The sequence below is a fragment of the Hydra vulgaris genome, chromosome 02, assembly GCF_038396675.1.
Source record: "Hydra vulgaris chromosome 02, alternate assembly HydraT2T_AEP".
Taxonomy (NCBI): domain Eukaryota; kingdom Metazoa; phylum Cnidaria; class Hydrozoa; order Anthoathecata; family Hydridae; genus Hydra; species Hydra vulgaris.
In genome coordinates, this window is record NC_088921.1 from 36,265,001 (window position 1) to 36,277,500 (window position 12,500).

Consider the following 12,500-nt stretch of genomic DNA (forward strand, 5'->3'; position numbering starts at 1 on the left):
GGAATATAAACTTGTTTTTTTGATACAAAATATTTAACTTACATTACATCACTTTTGTTACCAAGCAACTATTATCGTGGATTTTTTATATCTATTATTAGGAGTTAGATTTTTTAGAGTTACAAACAAAAGATTTGCAAGTCTTGAACTTATTCATTAAAAATAACTAAAAAAAACTGGTGGGACTCTTTCTGAGTGATTTTTTATAACATTTATAAAAGTTATCAAATCGAAAACAGTTTTTCTGCAAGACCAAGAGCAACTTTAAAAAATTATTTTAGTATTACAACTTTATTAATACTTATTTGAGTTGTTTAAATAAGATAATATTTGATTTGTTGAAGTTTTTACTTTCACTTGATACATTTATGCGTATTGCCTTAATTCATTAGGATAAATTCTTAAAATGCTGCAATGTATTTACATTTAAATCTTTTGATATATTTTTGAAGTAAAAACTGCTATCACAGTTTAGGAGGGAGAGGGGGTTTAGGGTTATGTGATCGCTTGTGACAGGAGGGAAGGAGTTAGGAATTGACAAATATAGGGTGATGTGCTTTACAGATGACCCTTCTTAATTGCATTTACAAAAGATTTGTTTTATTAAAATAATAATAAAATAGAGTTCTAACTGAATTTTTTTTTAATGTCTAAATAAAATAATTATATAATTCTTATTTTTATTTATTTATGTATATTTATATGTCAACCAAAATAAGAATATATAAACCAATAATAAAACAATAATAACAACCTATAAATAAAATTTTGCACAAATTTTAATTGCATTTATTATGTAACTTATTTCATGCATGCAAAAAACTTTTATACTTATTTGAAAGAGGATTTTATAATCTATTTAAATTTAATTTAATTAAGTTAAAAATATTATTTAAAAATTGAAAATAAAATGGTCAAAGTAAAGCGTTTGTTGCTAAGCAGTTTATGGAATGGGGTTTACCCAGATCAACTTCTTACGATAAAACCGTAAAATTGTAGAATGGATCTCTAAAAAGAAAAGATGGAAGTGGTCGAATCGCTAAGGTAGCTACTAAAGAAAATATTCCAAAGATTGCTGCATTTTTTGAAAATAAGGGTTGTCCCAAAAGAAAGTAGCTCAAGTTTTTAACTGTAGTCAAACTCGAATTTCCCAAGTATTAAAAACAATGATTAACATTCGAACTTTCAAAAAAACAAATCGTCCAGATCGTAGCCATCACCAGAAGAAAGCTATGCATCCTAAATGTGGTAAATTGTACAAAAATTATAAAAACTTGGATTTTGTTATGGATGATGAAAGCTATTTTACCTTAAACAATAGCACATTAGCTGCTATTGATAGGTTTTATGCCGCTGATCCTTCTCAATGTTCTGACCAAGTAAGATAAAAAATTACAATTTGCGTAAAAAGTACGAGGACAAGCTCTTAGTTTCTTGTCGCATTAGCCCCCGTGGAATAAGCCCTCTTTATATTCATCACAGAAAGCAGGCAATCAACCAGTATACTTATAAAGAGTTACTAGAAAAAAATTTTCTTCCTCTAATATCAGAATATTATAAAAAATACAATGAGTTTATCTTCTGGCCTGATCTAGCTCGATCACATTACGCAAAGTCGGTCATCGACTTTTTAAAATTGAAAAAAATCAAAGTTGTACCCAAAGATATAAACCCAGCTAACGTTCCAGAAGCAAGACCAATTGAAAACTTTTGGGGTGATTTAAAACGGCTAGTGTACGAGAATAATTGGAGAGCTGAGAATTTGAAGCTTAAAGGAAGAACTAGATATTGTTATTCAAAGACGAATAAAGAAATTTTCCTTACTCAAATAAAACATCTTTCAAAAAAACTTTATAATATTGTTAAATATGGTATTTATTATTATTATTATTATAAGTATGGTAATTATTTTAATATATTTATAAACTACATATACTAACATATTAACAGTTGAAATATTAAATAATAAAACTTATTAGTTCTTAAAATATTAATTTTTAAATTTTGTCCAAAATTTTATTTATGAGGTGTTATAAACAATTTTAATTGAACATTAAAAAAAAATAAAAGATTTTTTTCTCTAAAGTCTCTGTCGGCATAGCACGGTGAAAATTTGTTATAATGGTGAAGACATGTTCATTAGAAGAAATATCTAGTTAAAAAAACATTAAATATTAATTTAAGTGTCATTTTATGAGATTAATTACATGTGAATTTGACATGTGTTCTAAAACACTATTTTGCATTTTTAATTTATCAACTTTCTTACGCTACTAATGTTTTTATGCATCGAAAATAGACAGTTTTCTATATTTTTTTCGCTACTAACCTTTACTAATAGGTATTAGATAAACCATCTTTAAATAATATCCATACATTTGATTATGTAAATCTTATGCTAAATGTATGTAAATAGCCATGCATCATAAATATTTTGCTATTTTTTGCAATTAAAAAAGGTATAACAAAACGTTGGTCTTTGGTTAATGGTCATTTGATGAGAAATACTGAACATGTAAAAAAAAGATTTTTTGGACACAAATAATACCATAAATAATCTTTCATTACTGTTATAATATATAAGTTCTGTAAATATAAATCTAAAAAAGTTATTTTATGACAAAAACATGCATTGAAAAGTAATATTTTGATGTTTACACTGATAAAAGTAGTTTTGTCCATTAAAAATATTTCCTATTTTTCATCGAAAATTTAATTTTTTTAATTTTTTTTTTTATATTATATAATTACATGTTTATTACTTTATTTATGCATTTTATATATAAATATAGCTATTCTAATAAAAAAAACTACGAAAATAATTTTGGCACAAAAAACTCTAAAACTCTTTTGTCCTACTGTTCAGCGCGACAAAATAAGAATTATGTAATAACGTAATTCATTTTGTAAACAAAAACTTAACGAAAAAGCGCAGAACTTTAGTAATGCATGTAGTTTTAACTTACGTTACACAAATAAAAAATAAAAAAGTGTCTTAACTAAGCATCGTTATTCAAAACTTTAAATGTTAAAACATTTAATATTCTTTTGCATATATTTAAAAACTTTTTAACTAAAGTTTTTAAAAACTTTTTAAAAAAGTTTTTTAACTAAATTTTAGAAAAAACAAAACTTTATCATGTTTTTGTTAACTTACATTATACTAAAATTGCAAAAGTTCTTTCTTTGTTTTCTTGATATAAATATATATTATTTAGTATAAAATTTAACCAACAACAATTTGAACATGTTAGCACCATTTTCAAGCTAAATTAATTCTGATTATGCAAATAAATTCATAGTTAAAATAACATTTTACAATGACACTTTTTTTATTATGTGATAATGACAAAAACCGTAACTTTTGGAAGCATAAAAATGACTTAAACTAATTTTAGTACTATGGGTATATTTTAAATAAGCTTTCATGTGTCTACATCAATATTAATTTGCTAAAAGTTGACGAAAAAGAGAATACAATTTGACTACTTATTCTTTTCCTGCCGTCGAATTGCCGTCGAATTTTCTTATTGACTTGGTCAAATTGTGCATAACCTGGTCTAACTACGCAGCATGTGGTTTTATTGTCACAGCACCTACTACTAGAGTTTTGTTAATCATTGGCCTTAACATAAGGCCAAAATTTAAGTCTTTGGTCTTGAAAATGATTGCATAGGCCTTAGCCTTAAAACTCTTGTTCTTGACCTTGTTCTTGGTTTTGAAACTCTTGGCCTTGGCCTTGTAAACAGGGTTGCCAGGTTTTTTTTCTGGCACAAGCTAAAAACGAAACAAAAATAAACCAGAAATAAACCAGACCAAAAGAAATTTGGTCTGGTTTATTTCTGATTTTTATGCAGATGACCTGTGAGAAGACTTAACAAAATAGTTAGAAACGGAACACATAAACAGCCAAGGCAGTAGACATCTATGTTGCAGAGGTCTAGGTCTCAGGAAACTTCTAAATGGTCTCACGAAGCAGTTTAGAATTCAGCAGTGTTTTTAGAAACTAATTTTTCTTAAAAGTTTTTAGACTCGCTCTAATGATGCAATGTCAATTAATATATGATTTATGACGATTTCTGTAAAGATTTTTAGTTTCTTCACTTTTTGCATCCATAAGATATTACAGTAGATTTGAAAAGGCCTTTTCAACTTGGAAAACAACATTTGTTACAGGCAAATTTTTCTCAAAAAATGTCATTTTGAATGTAAGAATTTTTTAATATTTTTGGCAATTAAGGGATAAAAGCAACATTTTAATGACATTACAAGTAAAAGTTTTTTATGTTTTAAGATTTTGATGTGCGCATTTCTTTCATTTATTTTAACTTGATTGTTCTTCTATAAAATGAAAAAATGGAAATCTTTCTTTCCCTCAAATTAACTTTTTTCATGAAATAAAAATTTGATTAAATTGATTTATTATTAAATAAACCAGAATTATACCAGATTTTAAAAAACATGCCAGATAAAACAAAAAAAGACCAAAGACTCTAATATAAACCAGATTTAAACCAGATTTTCTAAAAAAAAAAAAAAAAAAAAAATCCTAGCCAAACTATAAAAGAACAAACCAGATTTGAGAAATCTGGCTTTAAAAAACACCAGATGGCAACCCTGTTTGTAACATGTGTCCTTGACCTTGCTACTTTTGGCCTAGTTAACAACCCTGCTTAAAAAAACATGAAAAAAAATAAACAATAATAATTAGCTCGTATACTTATTTATTTCTTAATAATTCTTGTCCATCCATATACTTAAGAGTTTACCTCGATTATTTATTTCTTAATAATTCTTGTCCTTCCATATACTTAAGAGTTTACCTCGATTATGTTTAAAATTATATATATATTCAATTTATATAAAATTATATATATATTCAATTCTAATACAGTTAAAAAAGAATTTAATAGAAAATTATTACAACCGATTTTCAGTTCTATGAAGTTAAATTACAAAATTTGACTAACAAAGTCAATGTGAAAGAAGTTGAGCACTTTACTACCAAAGAAAAAGAAACTTGTGTATGAAGCAAGTACCACTACATTAGGACTTTATTAACATGTTGATCGTTTTAGCATGATGTACTTTTACTAAAAAAAAATATCCATATAACATTTTTTTGTGCTAATTTAAGGAAAGATTGGGATTTTTACTTAATGTATGCTGTATTACATAATTTTAAGAATACCACAAATATCACAAAATATGAGTTCAAATGAGTTTAAGATTACCACAAATACCACAAAATACGAGTTTATAGGTTTATTTATACATTTTTATTCACTTTCCCCCTCCCCATATTGAGGGGGCTGCAACAGACAAGAAGATTACACTATTATTTTTTTATGTTGCAATCCTTTCTCACCTCTTTAACTTAGAAACACAAACCTTGATAAACAAGGCAGCTGCATAGAAAAACAAATTGATTCATTTTAGTATTTCTAATTTATTAGAAGTCTCTACAGAAAAAAATAACTGATGTGCAGTATGCCACTTATGCAATATGATGTGCAATCTGAGTTGCATGTAGTACTTTAAAAATAACATGACGAAGACTTTATTTTAACAAGTCTAAACAAAAAAAATTTCATTTAATTTTCATTCCACCATTCCTTTTTTGAGCCAGTTGGGTCAAAAAGTTATGTCAGGTTAAGCAACTGAAAAATACTTGGACAAAAACATTCAACAATTGCTCCAACACTTTTTTTATAAAAAATAATTCTTTTTTTTTTGGCAGCATGTTGTTTACCGCACATCATAATGTTTAATATAACTTTATGGCGTGTGCAATTCCTCAGAAGATATTATGATATTTTTTTTCATCATGATATATCAATCTTTTGATTTGCATACCATAATGAAATCCATTCAGCTACTTGTGTCATCTATTCAACTACTTGTGTCATTGTGATAATGTTTAAAATAAAACAAATGTTCTTTTGTTTGACGTTAAAATTACTACTGAAAAGATCCTATACTACATTTACTTTGCTTTTATGTCTGGTTAATGAATGTCAACACATGTAACATGTATTTAAAACATACAATCATCATATAACAACACATTTTTAATTTTTTCTTGTTCTATTCCAGTTCTCCAACCCAATAATTATATGTTGTCATAGTCAACTGCAGTGATTTCTACAAACCCTCTTTTCTTTTGTATTGGAACTAATACAACATTTGTTATTCAAATATTTGGAAATTTATCAAACTTCTAAACCATTTTAAACGATTTTGTAAACTAAATTCTAAAAATTTTACATAAGGTTTTTTGTAGGCTTTTTTCATAACCTGACATTTAAAAAACTACTTCCTTAAACACATCACACTTAATTACTTTTTAAACTATCCATTGAAATTTAACTGATTACATTAACTTGCTAATTTTTACCTGGTTCAGTATCCTTTTATTAATTAGTAAAATAGATTAATATAAATCACACTATTTTACTAATTACTATTTAAAGTGTAAACTACAGCATGATTAGATTTGAACTACAGCATGATTAGATTTGAACTACAGCATGATTAGTTTTGAACTAGAGCATGATTAGATTTGAACTACAGCATGATTAGATTTGAACTACAGCATGATTAGTTTTGAACTACAGCATGATTAGATTTGAACTACAGCATGATTAGATTTGAACTACAGCATGATTAGTTTTGAACTACAGCATGATTAGTTTTGAACTACAGCATGATTAGATTTGAACTACAGCATGATTAGATTTGAACTACAGCATGATTAGATTTGAACTACAGCATGATTAGATTTGAACTACAGCATGATTAGTTTTGAACTACAGCATGATTAGATTTGAACTACAGCATGATTAGTTTTGAACTACAGCATGATTAGATTTGAACTACAGCATGATTAGATTTGAACTACAGCATGATTAGCATGATTAGATTTGAACTACAGCATGATTAGTTTTGAACTACAGCATGATTAGTTTTGAACTACAGCATGATTAGATTTGAACTACAGCATGATTAGATTTGAACTACAGCATGATTAGATTTGAACTACAGCATGATTAGATTTGAACTACAGCATGATTAGATTTGAACTACAGCATGATTAGTTTTGAACTACAGCATGATTAGATTTGAACTACAGCATGATTAGTTTTGAACTACAGCATGATTAGATTTGAACTACAGCATGATTAGATTTGAACTACAGCATGATTAGATTTGAACTACAGCATGATTAGATTTGAACTACAGCATGATTAGATTTGAACTACAGCATGATTAGATTTGAACTACAGCATGATTAGATTTGAACTACAGCATAATTAGATTTGAACTACAGCATGATTAGTTTTAAACTACAGCATGATTAGTTTTGAAATACAGCATGATTAGATTTGAACTACAGCATGATTAGATTTGAAACAACTAATCAATAACAACAAATAAAGATAATTTAGAGAAAAAGTTAAAAATATTTTCAATTCTTGCCTCTTGAGTGTAATACTGTATGAGCCAAGAAAAATATTTTGTAAACAACCTAAAAACCCCTTAGAATCAGATTTCATAATGTTTCCAAAATATTTTTTTCATTAGTTTTTTGTGCAAACTGTGAAATAAAATAAATTATTTTGATTAAAGGAAGTTGAAAAAATTGCTATGTTAAATTACTCAATTACAGAGTTGAATTACTCACTGTCAACTGAGTAACAACTAAAAACATTTACAAAAACATTTATAGGTACACAAATTTTTTATTAATAAATGATCATTAGTAGAAATGAATGTATTTGATGAGCTAACCTTTTTAATTCTTTACTATACAAAAAGTTGCTTGGTTTAACATCCCGATGAATGATATTTTTTTTGTGCACATGTTTCAATGCAATTAACAGGTTCCACATATATTCTTGAATATCTCTTACTGTCATATGCTTTACAAAATCCTATAAATTAAAAGCATAAATGAACAAAAACTCACTGTTTTAAAAAAAATAACAACAACAAGTTATAACTTACTGAAAACCTTTGATGTGGGAAGTAAGGGAGTATAAAAATAACATGATCTCTATTTCGTATGACAGTCTTCACTGGCAAAACATTATTTTTTCCGCTAAAAATAAACAAACAGAATAAAATATGAAAAAAGATTAAAAACAAAAAAAACAAACAAATAAAAGTTAAGAATAAAATAAGACACATAATATAATAAAAAACAGAATAAAATATGGAAAAGAAAAAAATGATACTGAAAAACTAAAAGAAATTGTTATAAAAACAACTTCATGATTGAGAATATATTGAAGATCACACAAGCAAACTTCAAACTTTAGTATATTTATGCTTAAATGAAAATGCTTTGCATGAAATAGCAACAATTGGAGCCTGGAAACAAAAATATTTAGAACCTGTTCCCTAAATCTGAGGGCAATGATTTACTGAGTAATTAATATTTGCTAGTTTAAACTAAATCAATATAAATATTGACAAATTTACAACTTCATTTAATAATCTTTTAGAGTTTTACCTAACAATCTTTTAAAAGTTATGTAAAGTTTCCAAATTACACCACCCCAAAATGAGGGGGTTGTAAACATACACTTTTTTGTTTGTTAATTCACCTCCCCAAGGTTGAAAAAGCCATTACAGACAAGGAAGCTACTTAATTGTGGTTATAACCTTCTCTAAACTTCTCGCTTCTGAACTCTAAACTTCTCGCTTATGAAGCAAGCGCTCTACCACTACAGGGTGTTAGCTAGCCCAATAGTGCCGAGTATAACGCGGAATTCCCAATGGGCTAAAAATTCCCAAAAGTCAATGACCTTTTTTTTTTTTTAAGAGTGTTTTTTTGAGTTTTTGAGGACCTTTTCTAGAAAATTCCCAACATTTTCTAGAACAACAACAATAAAAATTCCCAATACGGCAAAAACGCAGTATAAAATTTATTTCTGGCTTACACCCTGCACTACACCACTATGGCTACATGGTCATAAGTTTTAAGTACTAAAATATGATTAACACACCATTTTGAATAATTAACAGACCATTTTGAATAATTACACACTATCTTGGATAATTAACACACCATTTTGACACTCTCAAAAACACTTTAACACAATAGCTCTTAAATTATATAAAATTAAAATCCAGGGTGCGGATTCAAAAAAACTTTTGTAACTCTTGCATAACTTATGGAAAACGATTCTATGAAATCTCAAACTTATGAGATCCTATGAAAGCTCAAATTTTCAGTGTTTACTTATAATATAAAATACTCATTCTTCAAAATCATGAAATTAGCTTAAAGCATGAAGAGGTTGTAGCAAAAATAATCAATTAGCCAAAATTTATCCCAAAACAGCTCACTCTAGAACCCCATAACTCTGCTGAAGAATAAAATCAAAAAAAATATATTGATTCAATGAGTTTATCATTTATTTTACTACAATTGTACAAAATTTCAAAGCACCATAACGAGTAGTTCTCAAGTCATTTATTGCAGCATGCGAAAAAATGACATTCTTAGAAAAAAAACAGTTTAAGATAATTAAAATTAGAAAAAAATAAGTTAAAATATTAAAAGAAATTTTTATCTCATTTCTAAATACTTGCTACCACTCCTCAATATAAGAGAAGTAATCTAATTTTATAAAAGCATTACTCTAAACTTATAAAAGATTTTTATAAGCTTTATTTAACTATTTAAGTTCCATACAGAAATTAATATTCATATTTAGCAAAACTGAAAATTTATAAAATTATAAATAGAAATATCAATTGGAAGATTGAATTAAACTAAAATCACTAAAAACTTTCAGCATCATAAGTTATTCCATCTCTTTAGCTTGATCAACTTTTTCATTTTGCTCTAATTTGTTTCCAATCTTGGTTTAATTTATCACTTGATTTTTTTTGCTATATTTTTAATTTTTTAACTTTTTGATTGTAAAATGTTATATAATTTTTACCAGGGTTATTAGTTCTAAATAAACATTTAGTTTAACACATCTTTTAGACACCACATTTTTGCTTTTAAAGAATTTTTATTGTTTTGAGTTTTTTCATGAAGGCACCTTTCTAACATGTTTTCATCAGATAAATCGATAGATATTGGTTTCATTATGTCCATAATTACAACAGGCTGTCCTGGTTTTTCTTTATCACATACATTTCAACAATATTGTCTGCTTGCACTAGGTAATAATAGTCTTAATTCTAAAAATAATGCCTCAAATTCACAAAACCACAGCTGTTGTAAAGTTCTTTTTTTAATTTCAGGCATTGCAATAACTAAATATCAGAAAATTTATTTAAAATATTTTTAGTGGTATAGGACTTCATGTTCCATAAACACTCAGTGCAATTGAATAGCAGCAAAGAACTTAAACCTTTTTTTTACGATATATATTCATGTTAATAGACTTTATCTCAGAATCAGGGCATGTTCAAACAAAGGCAAGAGATTGTATAATAACATCAACATCAATTAAAAGATTATTAAACTTATTTTGATTACCCCGAGGGTGTGAGCTTTATCATTGACAATAAGATTGTTGATTAAGATGTAAAGTTAGGCAAAAAAAAAAGAAGATGATTCTTCATTACAAAAGTATCTATATTTTCAATTTTCTTCATCCTTTTTTGAAAAAACTCTAGAGGCACAAGTTTTTCTTCTCCTCAAAACATTGTTTTTATATTGTGCAATTAGAAATAATATATTTATTTTATTCTCCACTACAAAAAAAAGGAACAATAAAGAATTATACTTTGACTATATTTAATATCAATAACTAAAAAAGATAACATTAGCTTTCAATCTACAGGTATCAAGAAATTAAGTAACATCTTAGCACAATAAGGTGGATTGCTTAATTTTTATGGCAAAAAAAGCCAAACTATTACTCACTATTTTCTAAAACTTGTTAGGAAAATTATTGCTCAAGCAGTTCAATGCAAATCAATGATGTACACTACCATTCATAATTATTTGAATGACAAACTTTTTTTAAAAATGCTATTTTTTATTTACCTATTTTTTATATTTATTTTTGCTGTATTAGATTCTAAATGCTTTGATAAAAATCATAAGAATAATAAAAATGTTAAAGTGGACAAAACTACATTAAAAAATGGACTATCAATGGCTGTAAACATGGACTAACGTGTCAAAGTTTTAAATCTTCAATTTCAAGACAAAATTGTTTTTCTGAAAAAAAATCATTGAATGTATTAGGTTGCTGCAAAAATAATCTCGTTTTTCAACCATTAACTTTGAACAAACATAACTCAGCATAGAATAAACTTTATTAATCGAAATAAGAACCATTACAATCAACACATTTTTGCCAACGAGAAACAAGTTTATTTATGCCGGTAGCGTAAAATTCCGAAGTCCTGGAAGCGATGAAGTCATCAAAGGTCGTTTTGACATCGTCTCGGCTTTTGAAGCATTTCTCGTGGAGAAAGTTGTCGAGATGCTTGAAAAAGTGGTAGTCGGTGGGCGAGAGGTCCGGTGAGTATGGTGGATGAGGCAGAGTTTCGTAGCCCAATGCGTTCAACTTCTGCAGGATCGGTTGTGCAACGTGCGGCCGGGCGTTGTCGTGGAGGAGAATTGGTCCCTTCATATTGACCTTTCTCGGGCACATACATCAGAGCTTTTGATGCATTTCGTCGATTTGCTGGCAGTACTTCTCTGCCGTAATCGTCTCGCCAGAATTCAGGAAGCTGTGATGGATGAGACCGGCTGCAGACCACCAAACAGTCACCATAACCTTCTTTTGGTGGAGATTCGGCTTCGGGAAGTGCTGTGGGGCCTCATCGCGGTCCAACCACTGCGTGGAACGTCGTCGGTTGTCGTAGAGGATCCATTTCTCATCACACGTCACGATCCGGTTGAGAAACGGATCGTTTTTGTTGCGCAGAAGAAGAGCAGACGATACCTCAAAACGACGATTTTTTTGATTTTCGTTCAGTTCGTGCGGCACCCATTTGCTAAGCTTTTTTGACTTTCCTATTTGCTTCAAGTGGCGATCAACTGTTGAGTTATGAACGTTGAGTTCTTCCGCAACCTCTCGTATGGTTTTGCGCGGGTCGGCTTCGATTAAGGCTCTCAATTGATCGTCATCAATCTCAGACGGGCGTCCGCGACCCTCTTCATCTTCAAGGCTCTCCTCACCGCTGCGGAATTTTTTGAACCACCACTGTGCCATGCATTCGTTAGTGGTTTCTGGGCCAAATGCAGTGTTGATATCGCGAGCTGTCTCGGCAGCTTTTCGGCCCATCTTGAACTGGAACAGAAAATTCGTGCAAATTTGTCTCTTGTCCATGATAGATTTGACGTCCTGTAAAAATGACTAAATTATTATAAAACAAAACCATTACGATAACTAGAAAAACGCGCTTTTAAATAACATATAGCATGACATCTGCCAATAATAAATTTATTCAAAAATTCATCCAAAAATATAAAATATGAAAAACGAGATTATTTTTGCAGCAACCTAATATAATAA

At 28.5% G+C, this 12,500-nt stretch overlaps 1 protein-coding gene and 1 pseudogene across 1 annotated transcript in view; both read right to left on the bottom strand.

The window, feature by feature from the left end:
- The window catches only part of LOC100200027 (cell division cycle 7-related protein kinase), a 37,513-nt gene that overhangs the window by 9,798 nt on the left and 15,215 nt on the right, over nt 1-12,500 (bottom strand). The window contains exons 4-5 of the mRNA XM_065790747.1: nt 8,008-8,101; nt 7,792-7,934 (exon numbers count right to left, since the gene is read on the bottom strand). Of these exons, the coding sequence (XP_065646819.1) occupies nt 7,792-7,934; nt 8,008-8,101 (237 nt within the window). The remainder of the gene's footprint in view (nt 1-7,791; nt 7,935-8,007; nt 8,102-12,500) is intronic.
- Nucleotides 11,261-12,500, bottom strand: part of LOC136076777 (histone-lysine N-methyltransferase SETMAR-like) — a 2,694-nt pseudogene continuing 1,454 nt past the window's right edge.